The 12344-nt window shown below is 36.7% G+C and overlaps 1 protein-coding gene across 22 annotated transcripts in view; it reads right to left on the bottom strand.

Annotated features, from left to right (window-relative positions):
* The window catches only part of SYNE1 (spectrin repeat containing nuclear envelope protein 1), a 295197-nt gene that overhangs the window by 166078 nt on the left and 116775 nt on the right, over window positions 1-12344 (bottom strand). For all 22 annotated transcript variants that reach the window (XM_032101881.1, XM_032101882.1, XM_032101866.1 and 19 more), the window contains 11 exons: window positions 11964-12191; window positions 11332-11430; window positions 9522-9709; window positions 9293-9416; window positions 8062-8228; window positions 6703-6856; window positions 5786-6414; window positions 4954-5133; window positions 3380-3530; window positions 1726-1884; window positions 575-757 (listed from right to left, as the gene is read on the bottom strand). In XM_032101881.1, coding sequence (XP_031957772.1) covers window positions 575-757; window positions 1726-1884; window positions 3380-3530; window positions 4954-5133; window positions 5786-6414; window positions 6703-6856; window positions 8062-8228; window positions 9293-9416; window positions 9522-9709; window positions 11332-11430; window positions 11964-12191 — 2262 coding nt within the window. The remainder of the gene's footprint in view (window positions 1-574; window positions 758-1725; window positions 1885-3379; window positions 3531-4953; window positions 5134-5785; window positions 6415-6702; window positions 6857-8061; window positions 8229-9292; window positions 9417-9521; window positions 9710-11331; window positions 11431-11963; window positions 12192-12344) is intronic.

Below are 12344 nucleotides of genomic sequence, written 5' to 3' on the forward strand. Positions count from 1 at the left end.
ATGTGCCTCTTCTTAAACAGGTAATTTATTTCAAATGAAGTAGAATATGGCTCAGTCTGTGATTGATCTGATATATATTTTAAGCTAATAGAGGCAGAATGTATCCTGAAAACTGGCTAGATTTCTAAAAGAGTTTAACACTATCCAGAGAAGAAAGTCCTCATCTAACTGAAATAAAATTCACCTTCCAGTCCACCATATCGTTTTATTGTCTGAAGAATCTACTTTCCTGGATGAGGTTTTAGAAACTACTCATTTTTTTCCTAAACTGCAGCTGAAGTTGTCTAAAATTTCCATTAGTTTTTACTGGAACAGAATTCAGTCTAGAACTAAATATAACTGCTAGGGCCAAAATAACTGTGGAGCTTAGATTTAGTAAGATGTGCCATTCTTGTTTCTGTCAGAAGCAAACACCTTAAAATAAAAAGGACAGGAATGCTCTCAGCTAGCTGTTGGGTTAGGGTACCACCACTTGAACAGAGGACACAGACAACAGCACAGCCTTCTCTCTGGGCTGGACATCACTTGACATTTTGGTCCAGAACATTTTTATTACTGACTTATGGGTAAGAACCTGGAAGTCTTTCAGGAGGACCTCCATTCTCTGACTGTTACTGAAGTTGCTGATGCCTTCATTCAGTTGAGAAATGCACTTATTACACCATCCATCTAATTCATCTCCAGTTCTCAGGATGTCATCCCACAGAGACACGCTTACACTCAGTCGGTCAATGTTATCATCAATTCTTTCGGACACCTTTTAGGAAAGAAGAATGTATCAATACCATTCACAAATTAATTTTAGACTTCTCTATTTTGCAGACAGTTTTAAGGCAAGTGCATAAAAAATAATTAGCAAGCTTGGGTAAATAATTTTCTTAGATTTAGTTTTAAGTTCCGAATTCTGAATTCTAAGATCAATTTAATTACCCAGATCATAAAACAAAAATCTTATGTGTCTTTTTCTAAATATTCATACACTTTTTACTGGGAAAGCTTTTGTTCAAATAAACTTTATCTTTCAAAAAAACCTACATGTATCTTTCTTACATAATGTAGGAATTTGCTACTAAAGCAGTATAAATGTGTAAATGTAAAATATGAGGTAGAAATTCTTTACTGTGAGTGTGGTGAGACACTGGAACTGATTGTCCAGAGCCATTGTAGATGCCCCGTCTGTGGAAATGTTCAAGGCCAGCTTGAATGGGGCTTTGAGCAACTTGATCTAGTGAAAGGTGTCCCTGCCCATGGCAGGGGGGTTGGAACCAGAAAATCTTTAAGGTCCCTTCCAACCCAAACCAATCTGTGATTCTGTAACTAGCTTTTATGTTATATTTCTGTCCTATAGTGATGTCTTTCTCAACATATTCATATCTTTTGTGGTTTAGTGTAATGTAATTTATTGCCTAACTTATTAGTCTGATTAACAAAGTATTGCTGGTATGCATTAGGTGTGAATCCAACCCAACTTTATGCTTAGAACTGTGCAGTGAGCAAATTTACAGTAGTAGCATTCATACACTGCTGTGAGACATCATTTAAAATCTATCAAATTGATGTCACAACTTTGTGCATGCAGTGGATGCCACATCCCTCTAAGCCTTTGAGTTATACTTCAAAGTAAATTTTGCTAAACAATTGTACTCTAAGATCCTAAGAAAATAGAAATATTATAAGCTTAACCAAACTTCAAGACTGTATTTGGCATATAAACCAGATTCTTACATCTAGCCATTTGTCCACCGTGGAGTTCATATCTGTTTTCAGTGCAGTGGAGTCACAGTTATGCACTCTTTTCAGTTCTGCTAATAAATGTTTTCCTTTATTAGTGAAAGTATCCAGGTCTTTTTGTTTATCACTCAGATCATTCCTGGCAGCCTCATGCTGTGGATATAAATATTTGCTTGTTTAATGAAGCCTTAAAGAAAGAAAGAAAAATCCAGTTCTCCAGGTATCCATCCCTAGCCCTGTGTTATGAATGGGATAATGCTCATACCTAACATTTAACTATTCCACAAAATACAAAGCAACAATATGATTTTCTCATGAACATAATCAAATAGGATGATCGTTCTCATAAATAAAACACAAGTGGCAGTAACAAATTCTGAATTCCTGTCACTTGGTACCCAGATATTTTCTAGACTTAAAGGAATTTTATTTTTTTTATTTGCCTTTTCATTCTTCATCATTGAATAATCACTTCAGGAGTTATAGCAGGGTAAACAGAAGGTGTTGCTAACAAAATTTAGAATTAAAAGCCCCTCACTATTAGATACTCTGGAAAACAAAAGTAAAGATCTGTTCTGAAAGGAACTAGACAAAATCTTCAGGGTTACTAAGTTTGCAACCCTAGGCATGGGGAAATCTTTAAAACACTGTCACTGAAAAGGTGACAACGTGCTGAGGAAGGATCACAGTTTTTTCTACAGCAAGTACGAGAGAGCAGTACTAACAATAAGCTACTAAGCTGGATGCAGTATGGCCAAAACATTTATTGCACTCCAACTTCTTCAGGCCTAGATGTGGCCACTGCTGCAGCAGGGAATTCTCCACAGCCCAAGTCTCAAAGGAATCATGTGGAAGTTACATGAAATTCTTTGTTAGACTGGTAAGCTCAGTTCCGGCTTTTTGTTCTTTTAAGGTGTGAAAGAGGCCATAAATACACACAGTTTAGAATAAGGTTTATACAGATCTGACTGAAAGTTTTTGAATCAAGAGCTCAACAGGCTTCCAAATTAAATTAAACTCCAAAACAACAGAAAGAATTTCACTCAGAACTGTGTATCCTTGCAGGCTGATGGACAGCAGAATTTAGAATTTTTGAAGTACAGTCCAGTGAAATGAATGGAATGTCGGGATCCAAATACCATATCTCTGATCAATGGCCAGTATCAACATTATACACCATGGAAGAAGTCCTCTTAGGGAAAGAGATAATGCACATCCAAAATGTGTGCAATTCATGTTCTTTTGTGGCCTTTTATCTATTCCAAAATTTACCCAATATGGAAAAACAATGAAGTATGTTGACTAGAACTATCCTTTCATACTATGATAGGAATATATTCTCAATGTATTTTATATAAAGAGCTTTCCACTGTTTTCCAGTTATGCTTTCCATACATTAACAATCTGCATTTCAATTAAAGTTATAAGTAGCAACAACAGTTTAATAGATTTCATCAAAATACAAGAAAGGACTATATTCTTTCCTCATCAGAATCAGTACAGTTTAAACCCTGAATGTCAGTGTGACAAGATTTGACAGAAATTCAAGGAACTTTAAACACAGCTCAAGGACACCTTTCAAACAAAAAAAAAATCCATCCAATTCAAAACTAATTTGTATTCCTCAAAGGAAAATATATGTCATTACCTTCGATAACGTTCGCCTGATATCTTCACGATCCTTCCAAATGGATTTGGTCACAGAGGCGCTGTTAGCACTATCTATGACTTTCATTACTGTTGACTTCAAGCTCTGATATTGCTTCATCAGATCAATAAGAACACAAGACTGCTCCTTTCTGTAATATGAAAAAGCTGTGTTAGTACCACTTGCTGTCATGTTTCTGACGGATAGAGAATGTGACACAGCAATTCACCTTAGGAAAACCAGGATGTAGTATGAAACAGGAATAGGACAGCCAAGGAAATATGAAAATTTTGGTTTTAGGAATCACTGTAGATCCACCACAAAACATCTCACTGAAGAGACAGTATGTGAATTGCCATCTCATATGTATCAGATACCAAAGCAACTGACTTCAGGAGAAGAAAGACTGAAACTGGAATTCAAGCATCTCAGTTCCCAAGTTTAGCATCTTTTTGACTGGAAAGCACACCACAGTTCATTTTTTAAAAAAACTTTTTTCTTTAACATGGAGTATTTTTTGGGTAAAAAGAAGCAGAAATAAAGACTAAAGCAATGCATGCTAAGGTCTGTTTATTTTGTCCTCCAATTGTCAGATGCATGCTTTTGGGACTAAAACATTATATTCAACTTACCTCCCTTCTACTGAGAATAAATTAACCTGCGCTTTTTTTTTCCCCCACTCTCTCTCCAGGAAAGCTTATTTATGCTCAGGCAATGGACCAAGGAAAAAACCTATTCAATCCATTCCCGGTGTTTATACTGAAGAGAGAGAAGCAAAACTAATACTTTGGATATGCTTAGTTGTAAAACAGTGTTTTTCAATGAAAGGATTTTGGCAAACATCACATTGTCAAGAAAGAGGAGTAACTGTTTTAGGAGCTGGCTCTTCTCTGAATGCTCCAAAGAGCTCTCCAAAATAAGCAGGTTCAGGAGGGTCTAAAGTTGGGTCTATATGAGAGAGAAAACACTAATAGTTCTCCTTAAAGATGATTGTGAAGCAGTTAAGACAAAGAAATGGGTATGATAAAACTTTCTCTAGTTTCTTTAGCTTCTTTCGTTATCAACGTTCATTGATAAAACTGATCATCTGATCATGTATCATACACAATTAGTGTAACTGGTTATACACTGATGATTATTATGAGACTGTTCCCTTGGGCAGACAGAAATCTAAAAATTATTTAGGACCACTAAATATAGAATTGTCAGAAACACACATCCAATAGAGAATGAAAACGTGCTAGAAGGAGAATAGGTGCCAGCTAGAGTGATAGTGAAAATGCAGTGGACATTTCTTATCTTCCAGAAGAGTAAACAATAACACGCAATATAGCATGTATGTAATAGAAAGTGTATCTATCAGTACTATAGGACCTATCTGTGGCTTTATTAATAGTATAAGTACAACTGGTACAAATATTCTTGTTAACAATGTGGTTTTTTCTTCTACTCAGTATTTAACCTTCAAGCCCTGTTTTTCATTGCAACTAACATAGCAAGAAGATATTACATGTAATAACTGTGTCTCTTTCCCCATCTTCTCCTTTCTTATCTTCAGCTAAAGATCTACTTACTTCTCATGTATAGCTTTCTTGGTATCCTTCCACAGAGATTCTAAGCGATTGATCTCTTTGTCAGTCTCAGGAGCAAGTGTGATATCTTTTTGAGCTATTTGTTTTGCTTTGTCCATGAGCCATTGGAGTTCATGCTGGTGAGAGTTCAATTCTTCATCTAACTGGTTAAAGATCCTCAATCTGCAAGTTAAAAGACAGGTTTCAAATTTACTCATCTTCACTTTTTTTTTTTGTAAGAGAAGAGAGAAAGAAAGAATGAAATATTTATTTTTAGTGTTACTGTGCATAAAATTCTCTTTTCTAATATTTCCTACAATAAAGCATTATTTGTTTTTTTTTTTCTACTAGAACTGGGCCCAGAATGTGATTTTTTGATACATATACTGCTATACAATCATATAGAGATATATATATACACTTTCCCCTCAAACAGTCACCTAGAAATCCACTCAGATATTTAGATTAATAGTTTATTACAGTAAGTGTTTTTAATTCCATCATCCCATGTACAATCTTCAGTTTGTACATATCCCAAAATAGGATTGAGATAGTTATGTTAGATGGGGCTTCTAATAGCTGTTTGGATCTTAAGATTCATTTGGACAAAATGTATTTTTGAGACATCGACTTTCATGACTGTTCTTTCAATACAGAAGATTAGCGAGACTTAAGTGTTTTGTGCATTCAAATAGTTCACTTAGACAATTTTATTAAGTAGATACATATGCTTGGCAAAAAATAAAGTACCCAGGTAGAAAACACACACATGCCTCCAATGAACCATGAAAGGTCTAGAGATTGCAATCAAGTGTAAAGGTGCCATTGTTTCTACCTTTGCTGGAGGGCTTGTAGTGTTGTCTCCTTCAGGCCCTCTTTGTCAGCCTTTTCCTCAGTATCTTCAATGCTCTTCAGTAACTGCTCTTTATGCTCCATGAAAGATCTTTGCAAGGCTCCAAGAGCTTCTGCCTCACTTTGCTTGGTTCCCAACAGGTTTTGAACTGCCTCCAGTTCCACACCCAGGTTATCCACCATAGCCCTGCAGGAGGTCCTCTGCCCAGAAGTGCTATATTTCAGATGATATTGAGCCTTAGTAAGGGAACCATCCAAACTGAAAGCATCAGATTCCAGCTTGTTAAGATCCTTAATAACACCACTGAGTTCCTTCTCCAGTAATTCAGATTTAGCTTTATCCATATTTCCTGTTTTCTCCACTGTCTGCCTCAGCTGGTGGAGCACTCCTGATGCAGCACTGTGGAGCTCCAGGAATACTCGCAACTGCTCCAAGGCATTCTGTCTTTGGCTAGTTATTTGACTTGCCTCCTGGAAAATCTGAAAGCAATCTTCAGTCTTTCCCTGCAACGTCTGCTGGTCCTCTGGGCTGCTGAAAGAACCCAATTTCTCTACATATTCCTTCAGACTTTGTAACTCCTGTTTCTTACTTTCAACTTCCATTGAGTGGTTCTATGGGAAAGAAAAAAAATAGAGCTGAGTTTCTTCTTCAAATCAAGAGCTCAAGAAATATTTTAGTACTGAACTTACGAGTGAAACAAGTACTGCTGAGGGGTTTTCAGTAGGAATAGTTCAGTGTTACAATTTTACTTTAAACTTGTAAAATAACAGAACACTGTATGTGACTGCAACAGCATATTGGTTTTCAAACAAATAAATTACTTGCTAGTTCTAGATGAGCATTTAGCCAAATGTACTGTACAATTTCTTCATCTTTAATATTTACATCCAAAAGTTTACCTTATTGTGAGATGCAGCTAGTTGTTGATCAGCTGTGTTTATCTCTGAAGTGGCTTGTAGTTCAGCAAGAAATTGCTTAATCCAGTCTGAAAACCTGAGCAGGAGCTCATCAAACTGCCCATGCTCAGCAACAAGCGATTGAAGGAAGTTGATCCTATAGAATGAAAGCACTTGATGCAATTTAATCACTTCCCATAACCAAACCCTGGTTGGTCAGCATTAAAAATCATGCCAGATGCAAGGAAATTAGGAAATACTGCTTTATTTTGCCATATTAATTTCTTAATTCTGGGGGATAATGTAACATTTGAAAGCACCTTTGGATCTTTCCTGTTTCCACTCTTTTATTTATATCAGCTGTTAGAGGTACCCCAAACAACCAAGGTATGTTCTTCAAATTTTCTTTATGGGTGTAATCCCAGCAAAGAGAATGTTATTGATGGAAGCTAAACTTTAATTTTCAGTCACAGCTATTCTGTTTGCCCTATCATCTGAAACACTGAATCAAGGTGAGAGTCTCATGAATTTAGGCAGGGAGTGAGGAATTTCATGCTCAACTTCCACTGAAGTAAGCAAGGGTAAGTCTGATCAGAGGAACACAATTCAAAGGGACAACGTGTCCAGAGGAGTACTCAGCAGAATTAAGTACCTAAGGACCAAGACTAAACCTGACCTTAAAAAAGACCTTGTCATTTACCTTCCCATTTCCCTTAGAAATTTCTATACCTAAATTTCAACCTGTAGAAGATCATTATATAGTAAAACAATCATATTGATAAAGCACCTAGAAGATTATGTCATTGATCAAGATCTATGATTCAAGCTACATTACAAATAGTAAAATACGTGTGTTCTCCATGGAAAGAATCGAAATCTAAATTTATTATAACATACAGTTTGAAATAAAGGAGACAGTTTTTCTGAGCTTTACATGAGCCAGCAGCCTAAAAATTGAGCATTTATAGTATTTATGGCAAATTAGAATTTCAAAGGGATTTTAAAAATACAATAGTGTGGCTTCGCACAAGGTAAAGCACGTAACTGAAAAAAAACAAGAGCAGATTATTAGAGATTTCAGAATTTACTTGGGAAATTGTAACTGAGGAAATGCAAAATTGCCTTCATTTCCTGACCCACACTCCTTGAAACTGACTCTTCTACCAAAAAAAATTGGGGAAAAGACAGCATCATAAATCTGTGGGATTCTCCTCCCCCCATTCCTGGGAGCTCAGGGATTGGTATTGATTTTAAACCTTTGTTTTCCTAATGGTAATACTGTAAAAAATATGTTTTGGGATTGGGCTTCCTTATCTGGATATCGGTTACTTTAACACGCAAAAAACACTCTGAAACACAAACCTTTGATCAACAATTTGTGGTAAAGCTTTCCACCTCTCATCCAGCTCTTCAAATTTTTCTTTTATTGTTTTCACACACTGCTTTGAAGCTGTTGGAAATAGTGACTCATTTAACTGTGAAAGGCTCTGATAGACTGAAGCATGGGACTCAATATCAGCTCGCAAATCCTGGGATAACAAAAGAATGTAAAATAGATTAAGCATTGCACCATATTACGCAAAATAACAAAAACTAATAAAAAAACCAGCTACGGATTTCCAGTACGGCACTTCAAGACAAGTGAGTGAGCAGTCAAATCCTTGGAGGCCTATTAGGACAAGCAGGTACTCAACATCTCTCAGACAGCTAAATCTGCAATAGAAGTTCAGAAGGGATTCATCAAAGTTGGGGTTTTTTTCTCCTTTAGGACAAAGTGTGACCTTTCCATACAGCTCTGTTGTATGATGGCAGTGGCTAAAATGAAGACCACATTTTGCAACATATTTTGTGTGCAGCAAGAGAATTGTGAGGAAATGTTGCAAACTGGCCCAAACAAAGCAAAAGAAAAACAAAAAAAAAAACCAAACAAAACCCCCCAATAACAACCAACCAACAAGAAAACCTAATCTCCAAACAAAAAAACAATCAACAACAACAAAAACCCCCAATCTCCCAAATAATTTTCCTTTTCTTCAGTAATATTTAAAACTGACAACTTGGACAACTTGGCTTCAAGGCAAGTATAAAAGATGTTACATTTGGCCAACTGCTTCATATTCATCTAAAAACAAATGGCAAAAGTTCCAAGGGAAGGCATAATTTAGAATAGGATGAAAGTCTGGTGTTTGAAAAAAAAAAATCAGAAAGCAGACTTTCATTGTGATTTCAAAATTTTCGAGCATTTTTTCATCTGAGAACCTTTCCTCACATGCAAAACAAAGAAAAGAAATATTGCTGAATAAAGGAATTTCTCTAGAGAAAGGATCTTCTAACAAGCAGACCCATGTCCTTCCTTGGCAGATAATAGGATATACCAAGGCACCTTTTTCTTTTTCCTTAAGCTGGCATATTATAGTTAAAAGGAAGAGTAAAGTAATTGAGAAATAGCAAGTGATAATGTAATACTTCCTAGGAGATTTCCAAAGCCCAGAATCAATTGACTTGTCAGACTATAGCTAAGCAATTCCTTCCTTTAAAAGACACAGAAATACGCCAGGAAATGTAGGGGGACCATATGTCAGTTGAAACATACCTGCAGTGCCTGCAGTTCACCTTCCAGCTTAACTCTATCAGCAGAAACATACTGCTCTGAAGGCCTGGCTGTAGCTTCACACCCCTCCAACCAGGCCAGGAAGGCAGACAGCTCCTTCTCCTGCCTAACAAAATCACAACTTAGAGTTACCAAGTCATCCTCTCAGTCTCACACACGGAGCACAGGAAGGTCTCTGTGTCCATCACAACAGCTGGGAGAGTTTACTCACTTCTGCCACTGAGCCAGAAGAGTCTCTAATAAGCTCTGTTTCTCCTTAGCACTTTCCAGCACTTTTTCATATTTCTGCTGTAATGCTGTGACCTCCTGAGCAGCTTTTTCTTTGTTGCCCACCTTTCGGACACTGGCTGAGAGAGAGGCCAGAGCGTTGCTCAGTTTTTCCACAGTATGACAAAGGTCCTAGTGAACACGTAAAAGAAACAGAAGTCACATGCATGAACAATAGAGTTATGGTAACAATGGTGGGAAAAATTCTGTAGTTCTACTCATAAGTTTGAAGCAATGCTACATCCATCAGATCATGAAGTCACTTCATAGCTTAGATATTGCTCAGGTCTACCCTAAGTACACGTGTTCCAAGCATATCAATGAATTAGCCTGTAGTGGCAAAAGACTTTCCTAGGAACAGTGCTAAAGAAGAAACTCCGCAACAAAGGAGTCAGATCTTCTGAATGGGCATGCAACACTGCATCATGAATGCAGGGCAAAGCTCCAAATTCAGGAAAAAGCTCAAGATTCCCTAAGGTCTGTCTAAGAGTTGCTATTATATATAAATATATAGAGTAAACTCAAAACCTTACTCCAACAGGTAAGGACTACCAGACTTGCAGCCAATGTCATGACATGGGAGTAGGGAAATGTTAATTACATTTTCCAGTGTTGCTGTTTCTAGAAAGCTGGGAAACTTGTCCATATGAAAATGATTGAAATGTAGTGCAGTGAGTTAGAAAAGCACAAAATGAAACAGATTTAAGATCACGAAAGTTCCAACTCACAGGTGTGCAAAAGTAACAACAATAGTAATGGCTGTAATTACAAGAAATCATATATAGGAGGAAATACAAATTATACAGGAACAAGCTGCTGATAATTTCAGATCAAGATATTTAATCATCATGATCCCCAAAGAGAACAAGACCTTTTAATAGCATACTTAGCTCTTATATAATGTTTAAAAGCCAATAAAAATGGTGATTACAAGTGCTGTCTAAATAAATTCCCCATATGCAAAACATTTTTCCTCAACTAAGTATCAAGCTTTTTTTGAAGCAGACAGGTCAGGTCCCCCTTGAAAAAAGCCTTTGCAAGCAGTTACCTCCAAGTTCAGAAGACATTATATGCATTTTACTGCAAGAACAATATGACTAAAATTTTTTGTAGTATTTTCTTAGAAAGAAAGGCTATGATTATTGTTGAAAAAACATACCAGAACTTATAAACAGAAATACTACTCCAAACTCCCTGAGATGGGATTATTTGTAGTTTGAATACCAATCCAGTATTTTTTTCCTTTTGTAGGGGACTGAACCACATATCCAAATACCCATGGACTTCTAGCATCACAGGTAAAAGTTTCTAAGTTGAAACTCTGTCCAGTCTTTTCATTGCTCAAGAAAAACTACTTCCAAGCATATATTTTCTTTAATCATATGGTTTTCATGAAAACCTTAGAGGAAAAATATCTAGCAGACTTGTTTCTTATCTTCTGTTTTTCATAATGTTTTAGATGCATAAAGTTAAAACCAATAACCTGAAGGAGGTTAAGTGGTACTTTTAGGCTTTCTTCCCCCCTAGACTGGGGAAGAAACTTTCCAAGCCTGTCTGAAATGGTGACAAGAAATAGCTGAAGAAGGACTTAAGCCTTCTCTGGGGCTGCCCACCCAGACCTTGCCTCCTTCTTGTCCTGAGTTGTGTGGCATCAGGCAGCCCCTGCTCTGGGGGTTACTGGCATTTGTGTAAGGAGGTCAGTGTGGTACTGTGTCCCTGGACTCAGTGCTAGGAATAACTGGCCACATGCTCACCATGCAATCCTGAAGGGCTGCGTATGTTGCTGCGCCCGAAGAGCATGATGTGAGAGGCTCAGCTAGCTTAGCTTCAAATTCAGACACTGACTGCTGCACCTATGAAAAAAAAGGCAAACCAGAAGCTAAAACCAGCAGGAATTACATAAATGATTCTTTAAATAACATCTTTTAAATGTTTGCTGCTAAGAGAATTTTATATCCTAAGCCTTTGTAGTGCTGAATGCCTTTTGAAGTTAAAAGATGCTAACAGTGCTCAGTTCCCCCTGGCTGGGGCAATAATAATATTTAAATTATTTTACTTACAACCTTCTATGAATCAAAGACTGAGATTAAAGTGTTTGTCACAAGAATGGATGTGGTTCAAAAGTACAATATCCAGGAGAATCACTTAGGTTTTCCAGAAGACAACATAGTTTTTTGAGTGTGTATATTTTACTGTCTTTCTGAAGCTGCCTTTTAGGCAATTGAAAGCACAGATTTATGTATCTAGGTCCTGCAATTACCTTACAAATCTCCTTATTTATTTCAGCCCATCCTATTATGATATGAATTTTATATTAGATTTTGGAAAAATATAGAGTAATTCTATGAATTGCTGCAAACAATCCATTAGATTTTGCATAGTCTACCTGTTTAAGACTTTCTTCATATTTCTGCTGCGCTGATGCATTCCCTGTGATTGTTCCTTCCAGTCTCTGTGCATGATCTCTTAGCTCTTCCCAATACCTTTTGACCTGAGTCAGTTTGGCTTTGATATGTGCACGTTCTCCAGAGGTAACAAACTGGGAAAAAGACTTGGCTTCCTCTTCTAGATTTGAGATTCCAGTTGTTTTACCATCTATCTCTTTATTAATAACCTAAAATGTAAAGTGATAGTAAAAAGATTCACAATAAGTTTTTAACTATTAGAACAGTATTTTCCAAATGTTTTTACCTCAGCTACAAAAATCCTTCACCAAAAAATTACTAAGAGGAGAGTTCATTGACCACTTGAAATAACTAGTACTAAA

The sequence above is a fragment of the Corvus moneduloides genome, chromosome 3, assembly GCF_009650955.1.
Source record: "Corvus moneduloides isolate bCorMon1 chromosome 3, bCorMon1.pri, whole genome shotgun sequence".
NCBI classification, from domain to species: domain Eukaryota; kingdom Metazoa; phylum Chordata; class Aves; order Passeriformes; family Corvidae; genus Corvus; species Corvus moneduloides.